The sequence below is a fragment of the Ictidomys tridecemlineatus genome, chromosome 9 (genome assembly GCF_052094955.1).
Source record: "Ictidomys tridecemlineatus isolate mIctTri1 chromosome 9, mIctTri1.hap1, whole genome shotgun sequence".
Classification (NCBI taxonomy): Eukaryota; Metazoa; Chordata; class Mammalia; order Rodentia; family Sciuridae; genus Ictidomys; species Ictidomys tridecemlineatus.
Window position 1 is genome coordinate 9985915 of NC_135485.1, and position 21726 is coordinate 10007640.

General features: G+C 32.3%; 1 protein-coding gene across 10 annotated transcripts in view; it reads left to right on the top strand.

Annotated features, from left to right (window-relative positions):
* Positions 1–21726, top strand: part of Cpeb2 (cytoplasmic polyadenylation element binding protein 2) — a 71423-nt gene that overhangs the window by 38570 nt on the left and 11127 nt on the right. For 6 of the 10 annotated variants that reach the window (XM_078021058.1, XM_078021049.1, XM_078021053.1 and 3 more), the window contains 5 exons: positions 4992–5015; positions 14634–14804; positions 15906–15995; positions 20975–21093; positions 21511–21625. In XM_078021058.1, the coding sequence (XP_077877184.1) occupies positions 4992–5015; positions 14634–14804; positions 15906–15995; positions 20975–21093; positions 21511–21625 (519 nt within the window). The remainder of the gene's footprint in view (positions 1–4991; positions 5016–14633; positions 14805–15905; positions 15996–20974; positions 21094–21510; positions 21626–21726) is intronic. The other 4 variants (XM_078021051.1, XM_078021055.1, XM_078021052.1 and 1 more) reach the window with 1 other exon arrangement.

Genomic DNA, 21726 nt, shown 5'->3' on the forward strand with positions numbered 1-21726 from the left:
TACCCAACAAGCATAGTTAATACTGTTGACTTTCAAAAAATCAATATTTAGTAATACATTTTGTCTGAACGTTTTTGTAGTTGTTTAGCAATAGTTCACTGTGGTTGATATCACAGACTCTGAATGAAGCCAGTTTGCTTTTTCTAACTATGTAACCTTGAACAGTTTACCTTATTTTACTTTGACTTAGTTCCTGCATATTTAAAATGAAAATAGCATACTACCTTGCCTCAGAGGGACTGTTTAGAAGAGTGAATGAATTAACTCATTTAAAGTATTTATAACAGTTCCTGAAAGTAAATGTTAGCTGGAAGTAAGGAATGATGTAGAACAGTGAGAAACAATGATTTTGCAAGAGGGAAAATGGTGTCCTTTGAATAGATGAAAGAGCTGAGTATGTCTACTTTGGAGAAAATAAAATTAAGAGAAGACATACTGATACTTTCAACTATTTGAAGGATGTCATATATAATAAACAAAACTTTGTTTTATGTTATTCTAAAAAGCCAAACTGGAGCCATTTGTAGAAGATTTATAGGGACAAAGTTTGGATCAATACAAAATAATGTTGGTACGTTTGCTTCTTGAAATATGCAAGGTTAATTTTCATGATGCACAGATTAAAATAAATTCATAATTGTTTTAAAAAATTAATATTTCTTAGAAAATTTGGAAGACAGATCACCTGTGATGTCCCAATAATGTTAAGTTTGAATACCTTTAATAAAAAATAATACCATCTAAATAATAGTACAGTTGGTTGTTAGTCAGACATGGCAAACATTATACAGGTTTTATGATTCTACCTTACTAGCTAATTCATAGTTCTGGTTAGACTTTTTTTTTTTTTTTTTTTTTGGTACTGAGGGTTGAACCCAGGGTGCTTAACCAGTAAGCCACATCCCCTGCCCTTTTTTTATTTTTTATTTTTCTTAGAGACAGAGTCTCACTAATTTGTTTAGGGCCTCACTAAGTTGCTGAGATTGGTCTTCAATTTGTGATTCTCCTGCTTCAAGTTCCTGAGTCACAACACTGTTCCCAGCTTATTGTTAAACTTTTCAATAGTCTGTTAAGCAATTCTCAGGGAATAGGCTAAAAGTCATAAATTTGGTCACACTTGCAAAAACTATGCAAATTCTTAAATCTGAGATTTTGTTAACTCAGATATATTTTCCACATATATAACATGATTATTAAAAATTAAACAATAAAAAATTTACAAAGAAACATTGGTAGGAGAGTGCAAACACCATTAATAAATAAAACTGCAAGAAGGCCACTACTTCTGAGTAGAAAGTGTTCCTCAAATCAAGTTGAAATCAAGATGAATTGACTATTAGAGACTGCCACCATTGAAAAACTAAAATATTATAGAATATAAGTTCTCATTTACCATTCAGCACTTTAAGGAAATCGCATTACATAAGAATATATAAATTGTCTAAAAATCTGAGGTTAAATATTGTTTATATTTATAACTATATAAATCTTATACTTATATATTATCAATAGTAAAACAATAAAGAACAAAATTCCTTTTTCCACAGTAGTAAGGAGGAATTCAAGATGGTGTATCATTCAAGTATTTGTCTCTATTTGGATTGCATTGTACTCTCCCCACCTCTCCCAAGTAAAATTACATATATTTTTATTACCACCTTTTACAAAAGGGGAACAAGAAGACCAGAAGTATAGCGATTGGATTGGATGGTATCAGCAAGCTAGTTTGAAATTTAAATTTGCATTGATTAGCCAGGTATTGCCATCTGTGTGATCAAAAGCTTGCTGTACTTTTGTGGGGAGGGAGAAATTCTGCACACCTTTTACTAAAGAAAATTTACGTATAAGTGAAGCTGCATTTCTGAAGGCAGATGTTCTGAATACACTATATTAAGTCATGAAAATAGGAATCTTGAGTTCTTTGTCATTCTGCAGGGAATGAATAGAGTAGATAACAGCAGATTTTATTTGGATCTTGAAAAGTATTATTATAATTTGGGGGTCAGTAGATTTCTTTTCCTACTTTTGCTTTTTCAAGTTAAGGAAATAAAAATAGTTTCTCATTGAGAGAGTTTTCACCTTTTTCCAGCTAATTTGGTATGTCTTGTATATTCCTTTTTCCAGCTGCAATAATTCAGCTTTCACAGCTTTAGCTGACAGCCAGTATTTTAAGGCTCAAAGTCCCTAAACAGAATGTTAAAATCATTCTATTTCTTTTTTATAGCTGTGGATAAAACCCTGAATAAGATTACTGAAAAACCAGGATCAAATTGTAAAGTCCCTTCTTATAGGCAAGGTCTTCAAGCTATTCTCAGAGCCTTCTTGCTATCTTTAAATACATGAAGAAGTTCACCCATCAATAATATATGTATATATTAAATGTACATATATGTGTATCAAATAGCCAGTCCTCATTTTTTGTGTAAAGTTCCTTTTTATAAATATTTTATCAAATATATATGTTTATGAAATTTGATGTTGTAAATATAATTTTTATGCAAAAAAGTTTCCTCTTTTTTCCCCTAAATTATTTTCTGAATTAGAGAAGCAGACTTTTAAAGAAATATTTTTTTTTAAATAGTCACATAATTTTCTTTTCTTACTGGTGGGTTTCTTATAATTCTGATTTGATGTTATACTGAAATATACCTCCAAAATTCACTTAGAAACATTGGTAGAAAAGTGAGTATAAAAACAATTATTTAGTGTGATTGTGGCAAATTGGTTATTTCCATGACAGGAAATAGGAAATATTTCACATGGGTTAGCTTTATATGAAGTCAGTTATCCAGGGTGGTGGTGGGGATATAGAGTGGCTTTTTTACAGGATTCTAAAATTTCTCAGGTATGAGCTAGTTTGAGAAAATGTCTAAATAATTATGTTCAAGCCTAGGAATGTGATGAAACATAAGATGCTGTGAATATAATAAATATAATACATATTTTGACTATTTTAGTATTGAGTAGCCTCAGCTAGGAACACAATACTTAAGAACATAAAGTGTTATGATGTCATTAATTTTTTTAGTAGGTCAAAAATTATATGCTGTGTTATGACTTCAATATAATTCATCATTTGACTTGAAATTTAATGAAAATAGTTCCATATGCCTTTTTAAATTTTTGGCCCTCTATAGCTATGAATGAAATTTTCTAAAGCAGATGTATACTGGATTAACATCATTATACTGTACCTAGGGATAAGCAGGAAGCCCAACTCCTGAGAGATACTGTAAAAGGTTTGGGAACTATTGACTATTTCCAGGCTTAATACAGCTACTAAGATTTTTAGAGAATTCACTCTTGGACAGTCTACTCTTGATAGCTCTGAATATTACCTTTAAGAATCTGATTTTGCATAGTTAATCTCCCATTGCTGTGAAACTCTTATTTTTAAGGTCTCTAAAAGTCTTAAAAGACCTAGAAAACAAAATTCTTAATGCTACGTGCACTTTCACTCTCACCCTAAACTAATATGTAGAACAGGTGAGCTGTGAGATAAATCTGCGAGGTTTTGAGGTCATAGGAGCTTAAGGAGAGGTTAAGTGTAAATCATATAGTTTAGTAAAGACATTATAATGATAGAGATGCAAATTAAGATATTTTATTTAAAAGGCTCTGATATGAGCCCTATGTTTATTGGCTTTTTTCCTTGCAAATGTAAATTAACAAGAGTTGATAAGTTTGTATTCCTACTTTTTTATTATAGAAGAATAAATGTAGCATTCTAACTTATAGTCACATTATTTAAAGCCTTAATATTATAAAACTGAAAATATATTTTTTAAATTTCTAGAAGAGAATATATTTAATGAAGTCAAATGTTTTCTTTTGATTTTTAAATTTTATACTTTTTGGGGGGGGTTGACACAAATGACAGCTTTTGCTACATATTTTGATTTGATATTTATTCAGTTTTGAATTTTTCCCAGACCCAAAAATGTCTATGAATATGAATTAATTATGAATTAAGATATTAATTTTTTAAGTCATTTTTTTGGTTTATTGCTTTGACTTTATACATTAATTCTAGGGTAAAAAAATACATATTATTATGTGCTCAGATTTGATAGGAAGAGTTATTTAAAACCAAGATGGGGATTTTATCAAACTGATAGGTTCTTAAGAAGAAATTTTAGTATTGTTTTCCTTTTAGAAATTATGTAAACATGTAGTATCAAATTGAAATGTTTTTCTATGATTATATTAATCATAATTTGTATCTGAATCTTTCCTTTCCCAGAGGGAGATACATAAACATTTAGTAGATATGTGTTAAAAAATATATCAAAAGAATAGAAAGTATTATTAGCTATAGTACATCATTAACGATTTCTCTAACCAAGCAAGTGTGAATACAGATTTTATATTCTATCTCAGCTGTACAGGCTTCATAGTATCAGCTTAGTGGTAGTATATTTTCTTGGTCAACTACTTCTTCCTATAATGTAGATTAGATCTAAATAGCAATAATTTGTTGGACATTGCATACCATCACTACTCTTTATAAAAATAGGAAATAAGAATTTAATACAAGTTGTTTTTATTCATTGAGAAAATTATTTGGGATACTATTTAACTATAAATTGTTGTATATTTCTATCATGATCAGATGAAATAAATATTTCTGAATTTTAAATGTGAATGAGGGTAAATTATGTATTTACTGCCTAATTTTATAGTTTTATACGGTTTAGGTGATTTTAATAATGGTTATTTAATAAAATTATTCCTTTTAAACTATCCATATTTTAGCTTCTAAAAGAGTTTATGTATGTATGTATGTATGTATGTATATACACACACATCTGAAAATGCTTTGTAAATGGTAAAACATCAGGCAAGTACTGTAGTGACATTATCACAGCTCTTAAAACAAAATAGCACTAATTTTCAGATGCCCACATGGCTTTTTCATATCACAGATATTTGTATATGTGGGCTTATTTTTAGTTCTGACATTTTACAATTTGTCCTTTGTTTACATGCAGCAAGGAGTTATGGGCGAAGACGAGGTAATTCCTTTCTGTTTGCTATGGTATAATTGTTTCTAATTGGATTTTACTGATCAGTGTTGTAATTAATTATTCCAGAATTTCCAAGCAATATCTAAAACTCACAGAAGAATTAAATTTTTATGTAAGCACTTGTACAAGTTTTTAATTCTGACTCTCTCAACCTTTAAGGTGTATTTTCATACTAATTACAGTTATTAATAAAGTATTCCTTTGTAAACTTTTTAAAAAGTTATTTCTGTATCTTAAAATAAGGTTTCTGCTTATAGTGGGTCTGTTTAAGAAACATGTTTAATAAATTTAGTAAAGTTGACACACCATGTGTTTTTTTCCTCTCTCTAAACTATCCCCATTGTTTTATCCATTGTATATAATTTACAATTCCAGATTATTTTTATCTTTGACTCAGTTGAAAATAGTACGTGTACTAAGTAGATAATTAGCACTGACTGATAGAAATTGCGTTGCTAATATTACTCTGTCTTCTAAAACCATAGTCCTTTCCTTCTTGCTCACCCCTGCCCACCTGCACTGCCTCTAGGTTTCTCTCTTCTTCCCTCATGACAGGGTTTCCCTCAACATTCTTGTGTGGTGTCCTAAGAATGAGTCTAGGAAAGCTGTTGACATTTTCTCTCTTTAAAACTTTACCCCTCTCCCTTTTCCAAGTGCAGAAATTGAGAGGGAGGGGCTGGGGATGTGGCTCAAGCGGTAATGCACTCGCCTGGCATGCAAGGGGCGCTGGGTTCAATCCTCAGCGCTACATAAAAATAAAGATGTTGTGTCCACCAAAAACTGAAAAATAAATATTAAAAAATTATCTCTCCTCTCCTCTCCTCTCCCCTCCCCTCCCCTCCCCTCCCCTCTCTCTTTCTCTCTTTAAAAAAAAAAAAAGAAGAAGAAGAAAAAAGAAACTGAGAGGGAGAAGAGTTGATAGCATGAGAGTAACCAAAAGTGACAACACTACTGGGCTGCTCTCTAAGTGAGCAGTACCCACATGTTGTTGGTGTAGTTCTGCTTGTTCTGAGTGACACACTGACTACAAAGTGCTTTCCCCAACCCCTCTAGGATCTCCCTTAAGCCTTGGAGGGTGAACAGTATAAGTAATAATATTGCCCTTTGATACATTTTGTAAATGTGTGCCAGTGCTTCAACTTCTTTTCACCTAGTGATGAGTATGTGTACTTTGAAAATAAACAAGTGAAGCCATCCACCCCCACTGACAACCAAAACCCACGTATTTTATAGTCTTAAGTTGTAGTTTAGTTTCATATTTTAGATTGTCTGGTTTAATTTCATTACTGGAATCTGGTTTCTTTAGATACCTAATTGGATCTTTTTGGTTCTTCAATTTTCTCACTAAAACAATTAGGATAGAAACTCAAAATTTAGAAAACTGAAGCTGAATGACTTGCTAAAGACTGCTGTTCGTAAGCTGAGAAGAGAGCAGGAGACTTTAGAATTTTAGTAGCCATTTTCACATCTGTGGAGTGGCTTATTGCACAATGTAATATAGAGTCTCAGTTCTCTTGAAAACAACCAATTTACTCTGATCTTTAAGTATTTTTGAAACTACAGAGCAATTCAGTTTTCTTGTTACATATTTACCAATTTTTAACTTCAGTGACTTTTTAGTTAAGAATACTCCAATGTAAATATCATGATCTAGTAAATTCTTAGGAGGAAAATGTCAGAAAGTCATGTTACTTATCTACTTATCTCAATTCAGTAAGTATAGATTATGATTATGATATTAAGAAAAATAAAAAATTTCTTTCCCTGCTTTTAGATAAGAACTTGCTTTAATTCATTCTTCTGTCTCTATGTCCTGGGAGCTATAACAGAAGTTGTACTTCGAAACTGCCCCTCAGGAAGACTCAAATGGTTTTAAGCCTTTATACATTTATAGTAAAATCCTCCTTTAGGACAGAGCTGACAGTTTCTTCACATATTTGGTTTAGCTTAAGGGAGGGGGGTTAATACCTGAATTTTCTCTCAGACTATATGGCATTACTGTGTTTTGTTTTGTTTTTTTAATTGATCCTTTGGGAATTTTAGAAGCCTTTTTTAAAATTGTGATTTTGATATTCACTGGAAAGTTATACCATTAGAAATAGCTACTGTGAAAAAAAGCTATATTGAAAGTACTGAAGCTACTACTACTGAAAGTACTTTGACACAGTGAATAATAAAGTATATATATATATATTTTTAAAAACCTGCATACCAAAGGAATGCATACCAAAGGAATTCATAAAGAGTTAGAAATAGTCACCAGCTCTCTCATTGCATAGTCTCCTCCCCCATTCTGTGCTAAACATCATGTCAATCTCAGACTGGTAATCTTTTAACTACCAAATATCCCCTTTTGTGAACTTTGTGTTTTAAAGTAGATCATCAAAGAAACTTATTTCATTCATTTGTTTAGTCATTTTTTTAAGGAAAAAATGTCTCTCATATCTTCTGTTCATGTACAATGCATCACATGAGTTGATAAGAGTTTCTGTCCCAAATTCCTATTATTCTTTCCAGAGTAACAGTGGGGGAACAGTATGAATTTCACAGGGCATTCTGACTTTCAAAATCCAGTTTAGAAAGAATTGCCTTTTCTTTTTACTTGGGGCCTTTGACTCACCCTCCAACGTAGAGTAGCTGTTTTCATTTAATACTTATCACTGGGTTACAGTCAGACTAAATTACTACCAAGATGACTTTATACAGTTCAGTTTCCTCAAGAAGAACTTCAAGTCACTCTGACTTTAGATGTTCATTTTTGAAGTATGACTTAGGAATAATCAAAATGTAATTTTACAGGAAGTAATTAAGAAATGGCAAAGATTTCTTTCCCTGTATTTTATTGCAACCTACTACTTCTTTTATGTATCCCTGTTCTTGGGAACTATAAAGAATTCTGCTTCAGAGCTTTCTGGGAAACAGGATTAAGAAAGGAATACACACATGGGGAGGTGACTTTCACATGAAGAAAACTACCTCTCTTTGGTATTATTGTTTCATTCCATTCTGAGGGTGACATAGAGTGGTCTGGGTTAGAGTAAAGTGGGAGTTATATAGGGGGTATAAAGAGTAATTTAAGCCTGTCATTCAACTTAAAATATTTCTATATCACAACCTCTGCCCCATTAGTAGAAGATTAAAGGGCTGCTATGCTCTAAAATAAGAATATATAGAATATTTAGAATAATAGAAATAAAGAGCCTATTTTAGTTGAGACAAGCCTCAGGGAGTAGTCTTTTCCAGCAAGGAAACTCAAAGCTTGAGTTAGTAAATTACATGTGGAATGGGAAGATAAGAAAAATAATTTTAAAGGGATACAAACTATAGAGCTTGAGTTACTGAGGTTTGACTTATTTATAGCACATGGCCATTCAGATTTATGTGTTATCATAAATAAGGAATTATTAATAATGAAGTATATCCATGCATTTCTTTAAAGCTGACCCAGGACTTTCTGATTTGAAACAGTTTTATGAAGTAGCCAGAATAAGTGTATAGTTCCTACTATCTCCACTATCAAATCCTTTTTATTATGATTCAACCGAGCTGAAATTCTCATCTTAGATAATTTCAATAGCTATCATAGAATGCAGAAGGTATCTGAGGCATTTTAAAAAAATGCCAGAATAATACTTCAACACAGCAGTCAACAAACTATGGCACATAGGCCAAGCTTCCCATTTTTTTTTAACAGAGTTTATGAAACACAGCGATTATTTACCCATTTATTTATTTATTTTCTGACTTCTTAGGAGTTAGAATGATGGCAGAGTTGAGCAGTTGCAGCAAAGAATGTATTACTTGCAAAGCTTAAAATATTTACTGTTTGAGCCTTCATAGAAAAAAATATTTGCTGACCCAACTTGCCCCCCACTTTGATGAGACTGCTTACCTAGTCATACCAATTTTTAAAGGAAACAGAATTTTAATGAACTTAATTTTAAAGTAAATATGTCTAGAGATGAAATCTGCAAAGACATGTGTAGTGACTCATTATGCTTCTAATTTGCATTTTCCTGATGGCAAGGCATGATGGTGAAGCAGGGTTTCTAAAGGCTTATAATACATTCCACTTAATCATGATGTATTTTCATTTTCATATATTTTTGGATTTACCTTTGTTCTGAGTGAGCTATGCCATTAATATAGACCAATTTGTGTCATTCCACAATGTCAGAATTTGTTGAATAACACTAAGTTATCAAGCTATACCACTTTCAACAGTAACACAAGTCACGCATCACACTAATATAATTGTGTGTGTGTGTGTGTGCGTGTGTGAGAGAGAGAGAGAGAGAGAGAATGAGAGAGAGCGCGAGCGAGCACGCACGCTAAAAGAGTTTAAGGTGGCCACACAGGTTCAAGAGGCTGAACTGAGCAAAGGCAGAGAGCACATAGGAATGAATGCAGAGTCCTTGTAGGTGGTCAGATAAGATTATGAACCAGCTGAAGAACTTGTTGAGGGCATAGAGCTGTACAATATGGAACTTGTTCTAGTTCAGTGTCCATACAGATAGCAGTTTCAGAGTGTCAACTTTGAGATGTCAGTTTGGAGTGAGCTGTGCATTATTGTCAGGCGCAGGAGAAACTGTGCTGAGCTAAAGCTTGGGGACAAAAATAGAGGTTCATTGCTGTGGTAGTTTTCCTGGAAAAGGCTCATGGTGAGTGACCAGATGATGGGGTCAGTGTGCTACCTTGTTCTACCTTTTATGGGTCTCAAGTTAAGGGAGTTGCTTTATCTTGTAATATGATGGAGTTAATAAGCTGATAAGCTCATGAACTTGGTTTTCCTGATATTGGAGTTGATATGTCCATGTATCCATGTGCTTCTGATTTAATTCAGCAAGTTCACAGGTGGTCATTTTTGTTAGCACAGTTAATTTTTCAGTTTGTCTTATGGTTGTCCTAGGCAGATAGTGGTTTTTTACTTGTACAAACAAGGTATAGAGTTGTTCTATTTCAACACATATTCAAATGGAATAATTCATGGCAAACTAATGCTTTATAAGATGGAGTAACAAAGGGTTAGGCACAGCTTGTAAACTACTGTTTTATATATCATGGAGCAGCAACTCAGAAGGGCACAGCCTGCTTTCTACACTCTGCCAATGTCATGTAGGATTTTTGATCTGTGTTTATAAGAGATATTGATATTATATATGAGTTTTCTTATTATATTATTGTGAGATTTTAATGTTAGGAAGTGTTTCCTCTTTATGCTCTAAAAGAATTTGTATACAATTGCTGTTATTTTGTCTTCAAAAGTCTTTCTTTCACAGTACAGCCATCTAGGCCTGGAGTGTTCTTTGTTGGAAGGTTTATTACCTTGTTTTTATTTGCATTTTAAGTTAAAGATTTTTTTTTTTAAGATATCAAACTCTTTAGATTTTTCTGTTTTTCTTGGGTCGGTGTTGAAAGATAAGTGTTGTTTTTAAAAGGAATTTGTTCATTTCCTCTTAATTGTTGAATTCCTTAATATAAAGTTGTTCATAATGTTTCTGATTCTAGCCTTTTAATGTCTGTAAGTTCTATATTGATTCATGTTTCCTCTTTCATATGTAGAATTTATAACTTGAGTTTCCTTTTTTCTTGATAAACTTGCCCAGGGGCTTATCAATTTTATAAGCTTTCAATTTAACTCATCTTTATTTTCTTAATGTTAGTCTCTTTTTTCTGTGTCATCGACTTTGTTTTGTTTTTTACTACTTTATTTTTGTGTTGAATTTCCTATTTTTTCAGCTTTTCATGGCAGAAACTTAAGTTATTGGTTTTAATCATTTCTAGTTTTTTACTATATATTTAAAACTACAAATATTCCTTTTAAGTGTGGCGTTGGCTGCATTCCACAGGATTTTTGTTGTATTTACATTATAGTTAATTGTCATTTCTTCAAAGTATCAGCAAAAATGTGTATATCATTCATAGAATGAGTGTTTGAAGTATATTGTACATGGTAGACATACCTAATTGTTTTTTTCTTTTACAGCCATATTAATTTGGGCTATAGGGAAGGATAATTGGCAAGATAAAAAGTAGTAGTTTTGTTGAAGATCTATATTTATTTAACTTCTCTTTTTAAATTAATATGAAAAATCCGTAACTTTTTTGCTTCTTGAGAGCTGTAGTTATTTTCCAGCATTGAAAATTCTTGCCAGTGTTGCTCATGTTTGAAATGTTCTTAACCTTTCAGCTATATTTTTTGCTCAGCTGAACTTTGGCTAATAGATTGTAGATTTCTTTACAGATATACTAACTGTGTAATATTTTTATAATACTAACTAATATATTTTACTTTAGATTGAATATTATAGCAACTATTATTATAATAACAGTCCTTAAAATGTAATTAGATTACAGAATATAAATATACTTATAATATTATAGTTACAAAACGTTTTTGTGGTTACTTCTCCTTCTGGCATTGCTTACAGTGATTTATTTTATCACTCTATTCATTCAGTCTTTCTATTCAGACCCTAAATATTTATGATATGTTTTTTTTTCTCAAGATAAAGTCTTTTAAACTTTATCTGTTAGATTTATGTAATGCTAAGTTTGAATGTGTTAGGACACTTTTAAATGAAATAGTTTCCAAAGTATTTGCATGATTGAAATAAGTACAATTGAATTTGGCATTTTTACTCCCTAAAAACTAGTTAGTTTTGTTTCAGTCTTATTCATTTAAACACACATAATTTAGTAGATATTGATGTTCATTTTATTAAGTAAAAATACAGATTGAGCATCCCTGATCTGAAAATGCAAAAATCTGAAAAACTCCAAAATATGAATCACATCTACTATTAAGGATTCAAATAAAGGAAGAGATTTCTTTCCATTGATGACAAAGAATATTGACTTTTGTTTTTCATTGGCTCTTATTTCTGAAAACAAAAGTTTTGGACAGTTACATTTATTAAATTATAGAGTCACTCAATAAACATGGGTATTTTTCAGAACATCTTACAGTATTTAAATTGAAATCAAATCTGTAGAATAATTTCTGTTTACTATATCAAATATGGTTTTCTCCTATTTTTGTGTACTGTAAACTTCTTATAACCAACATCTCCTTAGCCCACTCTTCCCTCCTTGTCCCCAGTCAGTTCTATGCAGGGTGTGACATTTCTAATTGTCTTTGTATCATATCATTGTCATCCTGTTCAAGATGATAGCATATAAAAGACCTATTTTGAATATTTCTTACTTTATAGATTAAGGCATGTACTGTAAGTTATATGCTTGTTTCTTTATCAAAAAAATACTTAATCTTGAAATAAAAACAACTTTTCTGCATTCTTCTTTTTCCTTCTCAAATACATTTCCAAGGACTAGTCTTCATTTGATGTTTATACTTCACAAAACTAACTCCTGAAGAGTGACTCCCATCCAATTTTACTAAAACTGATACCTTCAGATATCTTGCATATCCTCAAACATAGTTCTCATTTTTTAAACATCATCTTCTTAACATCTCACATTTTCTCTTCTTCCTTTTGCTTCTTTATCTTTTTGTTAGGACTTTTGTCCTTGTAATATTTGCCCCCTCCCCTTTTGTTTACCACTTCCATTCTGTAACTGCTTGAATGTTCTACTATCTTGTTTCCAAAGGAACTTTTCCTCCTCATTCTTCTGGAGGGGTTTGTTTTGTTTTTGTTTTTTAATTACTGACATTACAAAGAACTTTAAACTATCACCCTTGTGGAGTTGATGCTAAATTATCTGCTTTGTATTTTTTAATAGGGAGATTGAACCTAGGGGCACTTAATCACCAAACTGCATCCCCAGCCCTTTTGTAAATATTCTGTTTAGAGACAGGGTCTTGCTAAATTGCTCAGAGTCTCCCTAAGTAAGTTGCTCAGGCTGGCTTTGAACTTAAGATCTTCCTGCCTCAGCCTCTGGATCTGTTGGGATTACAGGCATGTACCACCGTGCCCAGCAATTTATTTATTTTCTTCACTCGTGTTCCATACATCTGCACCATATGAAAATTTACATGTTTAAAGCTTAACTCATTTCCCTTTCCTGTACCCCTCTTTCTGATCCTTACTGCCCTATGATCAGTTAATAGTTCATATCATTTATTTTCTACAGTGTTAATTTGATTCTTTTTTTTTTCCATTCTTTTACCCTATTTTGCTTCTCATCTACTGTTTATTGCCTGCCATCCTTTGTGGAGTTTTTGTATAACTTCTTATCTACTCATTTCTAACTTCTTTGTCCAGATGTGCTAAGTTTTCCTAAAGAAAAGAAACTTATAATCTTGCTTGAACCACTGTACTACCACCTACTAAATATCTTCTTAGTCTGTTATTTTTTGGGGGTGGGGGGTGGGGAGTGGAGCAGGGATGTTGGTAGATACCAGGAATTGAACTCAGGGGAACTCAACCACTAAGCCATATCCCCAGCCTTTTTTTTTTTTTTTAAATTTAGAGGCAGGGTCTCACTGAGCTGCTTAGTGTCTCACATTGCTAAGGCTAGCTTTGAATTCGAGATCTTCCTGCCTCAGCCTCCCAAGCTGCTGGGATTATAGGCATGCACCACCGCACCCACCTTAGTCTGGTTTTTAAGCTAAGTACTCCTGCTAGCTTCAAAGGAATTTTCTTTTACTCTCCTTGTTTCTGACATGCTTCAGCCAACTTTGAATTCTGCTTATTTCATAAATAAGTTTATTTTTTCTGCTTTTTCATATGTTTCTCCTTCCACATAGAAAATTTACTCAAATGTTCTATAAATATTTCTACCTGTAAGTATTCTATACTTTCTAATGTGCTCTGGGCTACCTTTCCGTTTTTACCACAGATGTATTATAATATCACTTGTAGATTTAAGAAATTACCCTTGATTAGACAGACTGCTCCTTTGCATTATTACACTTCATTGGAAGTATTTTGTAGCTTTCTTATGGACATGTGCCATAGTCCCATGATTATATTTTACCTCTTCTAAATTTATATTTCTTGAGGTCAGAGAACTATATCTTATTAGGTTTATTTTACATTTTGTGATCCTTACAGGGTCTAGCTTCAGAATTATTTCAGAGCATTGTACAACAAGCATGTGCCCAATATACAAGGGTGCATTCTTGAAGGGGTCTCACATGGGGACTAATGAATGCCTTTTTTAAAATTTTGCATATGCAAAAAAACCCGAGTAAGCTTTGGATAATTGGCACATGTATAGTGGATTATCTCATTGTCTTACATACAAATATTGACTCTTTGCATGTGTTCTTCCTTATTGTAGTCTGTTCTATTTCCTTTCTGCCACCAGTTTCTATAGGATTCTTTTGTTATTCAAAGAGTCTTTTCCCCAAACTTCAAGTTCTTGCTGCTGTACATAAAAACAATTTAAAAAATGATATAGTGTTTTGTTTTTCTTTTTGCAGTATATATAATTATTGTCATATGACTGCACCCCTAAGTCATTCTTCTAGATTATGTCTCTCAATTCTTGATAATTAAAACCTTATACTATCTAAATTTCCACTAATTTTTCTTTACACCTGTGTCACCTTTATTTTGAGTTTGTTTTCAGTATTTTTATGCTTGACTTTATCATTTTCTTAGACCTGAGATTCAGTTTATCTTTGTTTTTATATTGTAGGTCGTTCTTCCCTTTTTCCAATAGATGATGGTTTGCTGGATGATGGTCACAGTGATCAAGTTGGTGTTTTAAATTCACCCACATGTTATTCAGCTCATCAAAATGGAGAACGAATAGAACGCTTCTCTCGAAAAGTTTTTGTTGGTGGGCTTCCTCCAGATATTGATGAAGGTAAGGCAATTTGACCTTAAAAAAAATTTAAAAAATACTGAAGTATAGTACAAATAGGGTATGAAACTATTTTTAACCTCCTAGAGAGTTATATAGTTAGAAGGGATACTCATCTTTGTTAAAATAGTTTGTCACCTGTTTAAATATGAAGGTAATCCAACAAATATTTTTAAGCTTTTATTTATATACTATATTATATATTGTTATAGTGAGCAATTTTTTTGTAAATAAGATTTCCTAGATAATATCCCACTTATTTTTTAAATTTATTATAGAACATATTTTTATATAATCATAAAAACACAAATACACATATAATAAAATAAATGAAACTAACTATGAAACTATATTATATGCATAACAATCAAAAGTTAAATCTCTTCAAGTATTAATGTACTCTTAGAAACAGGTAAGAAAGTGGCTATAAAATCCAAAAGAGAAAAACATAAAATAGGAAATTTAAGTTATACAAAGGCTAATAAATATGTGGAAATGATATTTTATAATAATACCAAAAAAATAAGATAAAGATTGTAATCTTTATTTGTCATATTATGGGAAATCTTCCATTCACTAATAATTAATAGAGAAGATAATGCTACATTCTGGGAAATTTTTCAGTTATGATTCAGATGCTCCCACTTACTGTAAATGTGTAAATGTTAATAAGATTTCCATGTCTTAGAACATAGCATTGATATTGGATTTTGCCATACACACACACACATTTATCAATGAAAATACGTGGCATATGTCAGACCTTGGTATATTTTTTCATACTGGTTCAGGAGATCATTTTTCCCCTATAAGAATATGGCTTTACTTATGAAGCAGCAATAGCTCTTTTTATTTAACTTGATGTAATGTTGATTTTTTTTTAAAAAGCCAGTGCTATTTATGGTTTGGTGAACTCTAGGATTATAGTATTCATGTGATATTATATAAAATTTTTAAAACTAATACCAAACAGATTATTCTACTTTATATTTGGTACTTTGGTACTTTTAAATATTAAGTTTTTAGAGTAATTAAAAGAGTGGAATTCCTTAGAATGAATTATTTTAACTAATTTCTAATACATATTATTTGTATTTTCTTAAGATGAAATCACTGCTAGCTTCAGAAGATTTGGGCCTTTGGTAGTAGATTGGCCTCATAAAGCAGAAAGCAAGTCCTATTTTCCACCAAAAGGTAAGGGTTTTTACTGTTAATAGTTGCTAAGGAATCATTGTATATAAGAGCAAAGGAAATACTGTCAATTACTTTGTGTTTTCTTTTAGAATTGCATATATGTACATTTATATTTATATAAAAACTAATCATTTATAGAGTGATAACTTAGGTTGAATGAATCAGAATGATCCTGAAAACTATTCCAGTTTTACTTTAAACCAGTCAGGCTTGATGGAGGAGACTTGGCATAAGTATCATAAGACTTAATATATTTTATTATAATTTAATAATGATTTCATAATCTCAAATTAATAATGTTGACTACTCTGTCAATAGCATCATTCTAAGTAACTTTTGTATGAACAACGTAATAAAGTATCCCTCTGAAATGAAGATCACATGAAGTGATTTATTTATATTTTATAGTTTAAATATTATAAGATTTACATAAATGTTCCAGATCACAGCAGAGTAATATGCAATCTGTTTGTAAAGAAGTAATTTAGATAGAGAAGAAACCATACTGATGTTAACCTTGCAAATCCCATGATGATAAGGGGACGGTAGGAAGGAAGAGCTGGATGTTATTAAGTCAGTCAGAATGGCAAATTGCAGATCTTCTGAAGTGAATTAAAAAAAAGGAGAAGTTAAAAGACTAAACTTTTCTTTGAACATCATAAAATCATAGTTCTAGAGACTTGTGGCTGAGTGAATTGTCAAGCCTAGAGAAAAAGACTCCAGCGGATCTGTTAAATGATCTGATTGTTGACTGTGGGAAAGGAAACATGATAGATAATTATTGGCACACAAACACTTACCTGCGTGTTCCTAGTGAGGAATTAGATGGCCCTTCTCCACTTGTTGTCTTTGAGAATTATAGAACCTCCATTACTTACTTCTTTTACAGAAATAGAATAATGCTCTGATTTTTTTTATACTATAATATCTTAGATCTTATATTATCAAACATCTTTTATAGGGATTCTGGATCCTTGATCTATGTGGGAATCTATTCAAATGTATAGACCTCTCTTCTTATATGCCAAGTTTTTACATGATTTTGGAGTTTACTGAACTTGGAGGTCTCCAGCCTTTGTTTGCTTATTATTGATACCAGGAATTGAACCCATCTTAACCACTGAGCCACATCACTAGCCCCACTTAGCCCCTTTTATTTTTTATCTATTGATTTCTTTATTTTGAGACAATCTCACTAAGTTACCTAGGACTTCACTAAGTTGCTAAGGCTGGCCTGAACTTGGCCCTGCCTCGGGCTCCCAAATCCTTGGGAATACAGGTGTGTGCCACCATGCCCAGCTTCAAGCCTTAAGTTTAAAGAGAAAGTTGGCTCCATATAGATAATTTTTGTTAGCTTAGTTTTCAGCTATTGCTGTTATAGTTTTATCGTCTTGTTCTTTTATAAAGGTTGAGTGTTCAGTAAAAATTTCTGTTTCTAATGTTCTTGCTTAAGCTGTCATCGTCCCTCACTGGGTCTACCCCAGCTGTTCTCTGTCCACATCTCTTGTTTTCTTCCCCTCCCACCACAGTCCAGCTACAGCCAACTCTTAAAACTCAATTGATGATCCCATTACTTATTCCTCTTCTCTAAACCCTCTTGTTGTTAAGATAAAAGCAAAAATGGCTTTTACCTTGTCTGGTCTCCCTTCTTTCTATCTTCTTCTACTATTACTTCTTGTCTTCCTCTAGTCCCAGAACTGGTTCTGCTCTCTCCTGCCTCAGGGCTTCTCTGTGTGTCTCCTGGCCTGAAGGTTCTTTCCATAATTCTTTGTCTGTATATTCCCTAATTACCTTTTCTATCTAGCTTATGCATTGGTTACTTACTAGGAGAGGCCCTTTGTTGCCCTTGCTAGGAGTACTGCCTCTTTCACAACAGTCATCACAATCGCATTCTTACCTTTTTACAACTTCACAGATATGTGATTGTTAGTGTCAGTTTCTTTATCCCCTCTGTAAGACTGTCTTTATATGTCTTTAAACTTTGTAAATATTTGCATTAGGTTATAATTTTTATAATTTTTTATAATTATAATTTTTGTAAATATTTGTATTCTTGTATTATTAATAATTCGTGATCTGATAATTGCCCAATAATTGATATAAGTAACAAAAAAAGCTACAGGATAGAAAAATTACTTTGATCTCAAGTAGGTAGGAGAAATCTTCACTGAGAAATTTTGAATTCTAAAAGCTATTCTGTAATTTAGATAAATAAAAAGGAGTTGAACAGGGTTCTAGGCAGGAATTGAAATGTACAGTTAACCCTCTGTATCTTTACGCTCCTGTCTTTGATAAATTCAACCACGTATCAAAATTATTGAGTGAAAAAAAATATTTGCATCATCACCAAACATGTAAAAATTATTCTCTTTATCATTTTTATACAACTGCTTATTTAACATTTATATCGTACTAGCTATTATAAGTAATAGCTGATTTAGAGTATATGGGAGTTATAATGTATATTTGCATGTACATTTTATATACAGGACTTGAGCATCCCTGAATCTTGATTTCTGTGGGGAATTATAATTATGGACCTAAACCCCTAAGGATGCTAAGGGCTGACTATAATTTTAGAAAGAATTTTGAATTTTTGGGGTGGAGACAGATACAAATTTTTACATGAACTACTTGCTTATATAGGGGAAATGGCATTCCAAGCCTAGAAGGATGGGTTGTAACAATTAGTAAAACACAACAGTTGTCTTCATTGCTATTTTTGCCTTTGTTATTGGTTTTTTTTCAGTGTTTATTTTCTCAAACTAAAGGGAAAAAATTAGCACTAGCAAATCATAGGTTTTTTGATACAATTATAGTTAATTATAGCTATTGCCAAAGACTAGTGTTTCCAAGCCTTGTTCTTTCAAGTATTTTCTTGTTTCTGTAATTCAGTATTCTTTCATGGCTTGGAAAACACTGATGTAGAACCATTTAGTTGATACAGCTACCTTGTAATAAAGCAGGGACTTGAGCCTATAGAAGCTGAGCCACACATACACCTTCTACTTTGCAGTGACCAACAATCACATTAGCTTACTTTAATAAACTTTGAAGAAATCATTATATGGTTTAAAGAAAACATACAGATATTTTAATATCTAATGGCTTACATTAGGTTATAATTTACTTGCCATATTGCTTAATTTTTATAATACAAATATTTCTTTCCAAATGGTAACAAAAAATTTTTAAGCAATATTAAAAATATGGATGCTTTTAATTGAGTAATATTAAAATATTAATATCAAAATTAAGCAAAAATATTGAATTTAAAGTATTATTTCAGTAAATTATCTGATAGTTTCTTACTGTGCCTAGATTGGTTATAGTTCTCTGATCTTTTGTGTCAAAATTAAAGCCTTAAAGAAGACTAGTTTTCATTTTTTCATGCATATTTAAATTTCTTCAAGCAATTACAAAAATCCAAGAAGTGTTTTTGATCATGCATAGTCTGGTGGCACACACCTGTAATCCAGGAACCCAGAAGGCCAAGGTAGAAGATTGTAAGTTTGAAGCCAGCCTCAGCAAAACAACTTAGCAAGACCCTGTCTCTCTTACACACACACACACACACACACACACACACACACACACACACACACACACACACACAAAAGGGTTGGGGATGTGGTTCAGTGGTTAGGCAACCCTGGATTCAATATCCAGTATCAAAAAATAAAAAATAAAAGGAAATACTTTATTGCTACCTTTGTGACATAGAATCCATTGTTGACAATAGCTGTGTTTTTGAGTTCTGAGTACGTGACCTTGCACTTCCCATTGTATCACAGAACCGGATGTGCATAGTCTACTTGATGGCAGCTTCGTATTGGGACTAGATTACAATGTTGTTCAATTATTTGGATAGACATGTTGTCAAGGCAAGACATTTTTTAGGTCAGTTGCTGTTTTCAGCTGCTGAGAATCATCTCATAATAGAAAACTTGCCATAAAAAATTGACACTAGCTTTTATATAACTTATATTTTGCTTTTTTTTTTGAGGGGGTACTGAGGACTAAACTCAGAGTCACTGTACCACTAAGCTACACACCTTATTATTTTGAGACAGGGTCTTTCTAAGTCATAGAGGTTAAACTGATCTTTTCACATTCCTGCATCACCCTCTTGAAATAGTGGGAGTTATAGAAAGGAGACACTACACCCAACTGAATACATGTTTTTTCCAAAAATATTGGCAGTTGGTTCACAGGAAAGAAGGGAAGGACTGTTCCCCAATAATATAGGTATCTAAATAGGAGCTTATACCAGCTCTCAACCTAGTCTCCAAACTGCGATTTAATTTAAAAGTCCTTGCCCCATCCTTAAATAACATGTTTCATTCCAACCTCTGTAGGGTAACTTTCTTAGTATCATCTGAAAGTTTTTAGGACACTAGAATTTTCTCAGTACTTATAGAATTTCCTGGGCCTTTCCATGTGTGCTGTTGACCAAAAGTATACTCTAGAACTTGTATTATTCTGAGGATATTTGAAGGAAACTCTAGCTTTTAATACATTAAACAGGCTAATTCTGCCAGGTTCTTTATAAGAATGTGGTATCTCTCACTATTAGACATGGGAGACCCCGGGGCAAACTTGAGTTTGAAATTACTCAGCTAACTACTTGCTCTGACATTGTCTTTGAGCAAGTAATTCAACCTCTTGTTAAGTCCTTTTTTTTTCTATAAATGGGGACAATATTTAATAGACTTGTGAGAATCAAATGAAATAATTTAGGTAAAGTTCTTAGTACATATAATACCTGATGGTAAGTGCTCTACAGAAAGCTGCTAATTGTTTAACTATCTGTGTTTGTATATATTATAAAAGATATTGTGTTCTTTTAGAAGACATAATGACTCAAGTCCTATTTGATAAGGCTTCCCCCACCAAAAAAAAAACAGTATTTTATTTCCTAAACAGTACTGAAATTTGAGGTGAAGTCTCTTACTTGACACATCTAATGGTTATTCCAGGCTATGCATTCCTTCTCTTTCAAGAAGAGAGCTCAGTTCAAGCACTAATTGATGCTTGTATTGAAGAAGAGGGAAAGCTCTATTTGTGTGTTTCCAGCCCTACTATCAAGGACAAACCAGTAAGTAAATACCATATGAACTGCATGCTACAAATTATCATAATCCCAGCAGCTTGGGAAACTGAGGCAGGAGGATTGCAAGTTCAAAGTCAGCCTCAATCAATTTAGCAAGGCCCTAGTAACTCAGTAAGACCCTGAATCTAAATAAAATACAAAAATATATTTTTAAAAAGCGGGGACAAGGGGTGGGATGGGGATGTGGCTCAGTGATCGAGAGCCCCTGGAGTTCACTCCCCAGAACAAAAAAAAAAAAAAAAGAAAAAGAAAAAACTACCATGTTAAAATTTCAGTTTTTAAAACACCCAAGAGAGTTATAGTATCTAGATAGAAAATTATACTCATAAATTTGTCTCTGAATCCAATTATAAAATTTGTAAACAATGAAAGGAGTAAGGCTCAAATGTAATTTTTTTATAGGTTCAAATTCGTCCTTGGAATTTAAGTGATAGTGATTTTGTTATGGATGGTTCTCAACCTTTGGATCCCCGAAAAACAATTTTTGTTGGAGGTGTTCCTAGGCCGTTAAGGGCTGGTAAGTCAAATCTTAACAAATTTTGCTTTTTAAAACATCATTTAAATGTGTGTTAGTGAATTCAGTAAACATTGACAGTTATTATGGACCTGACATCATTT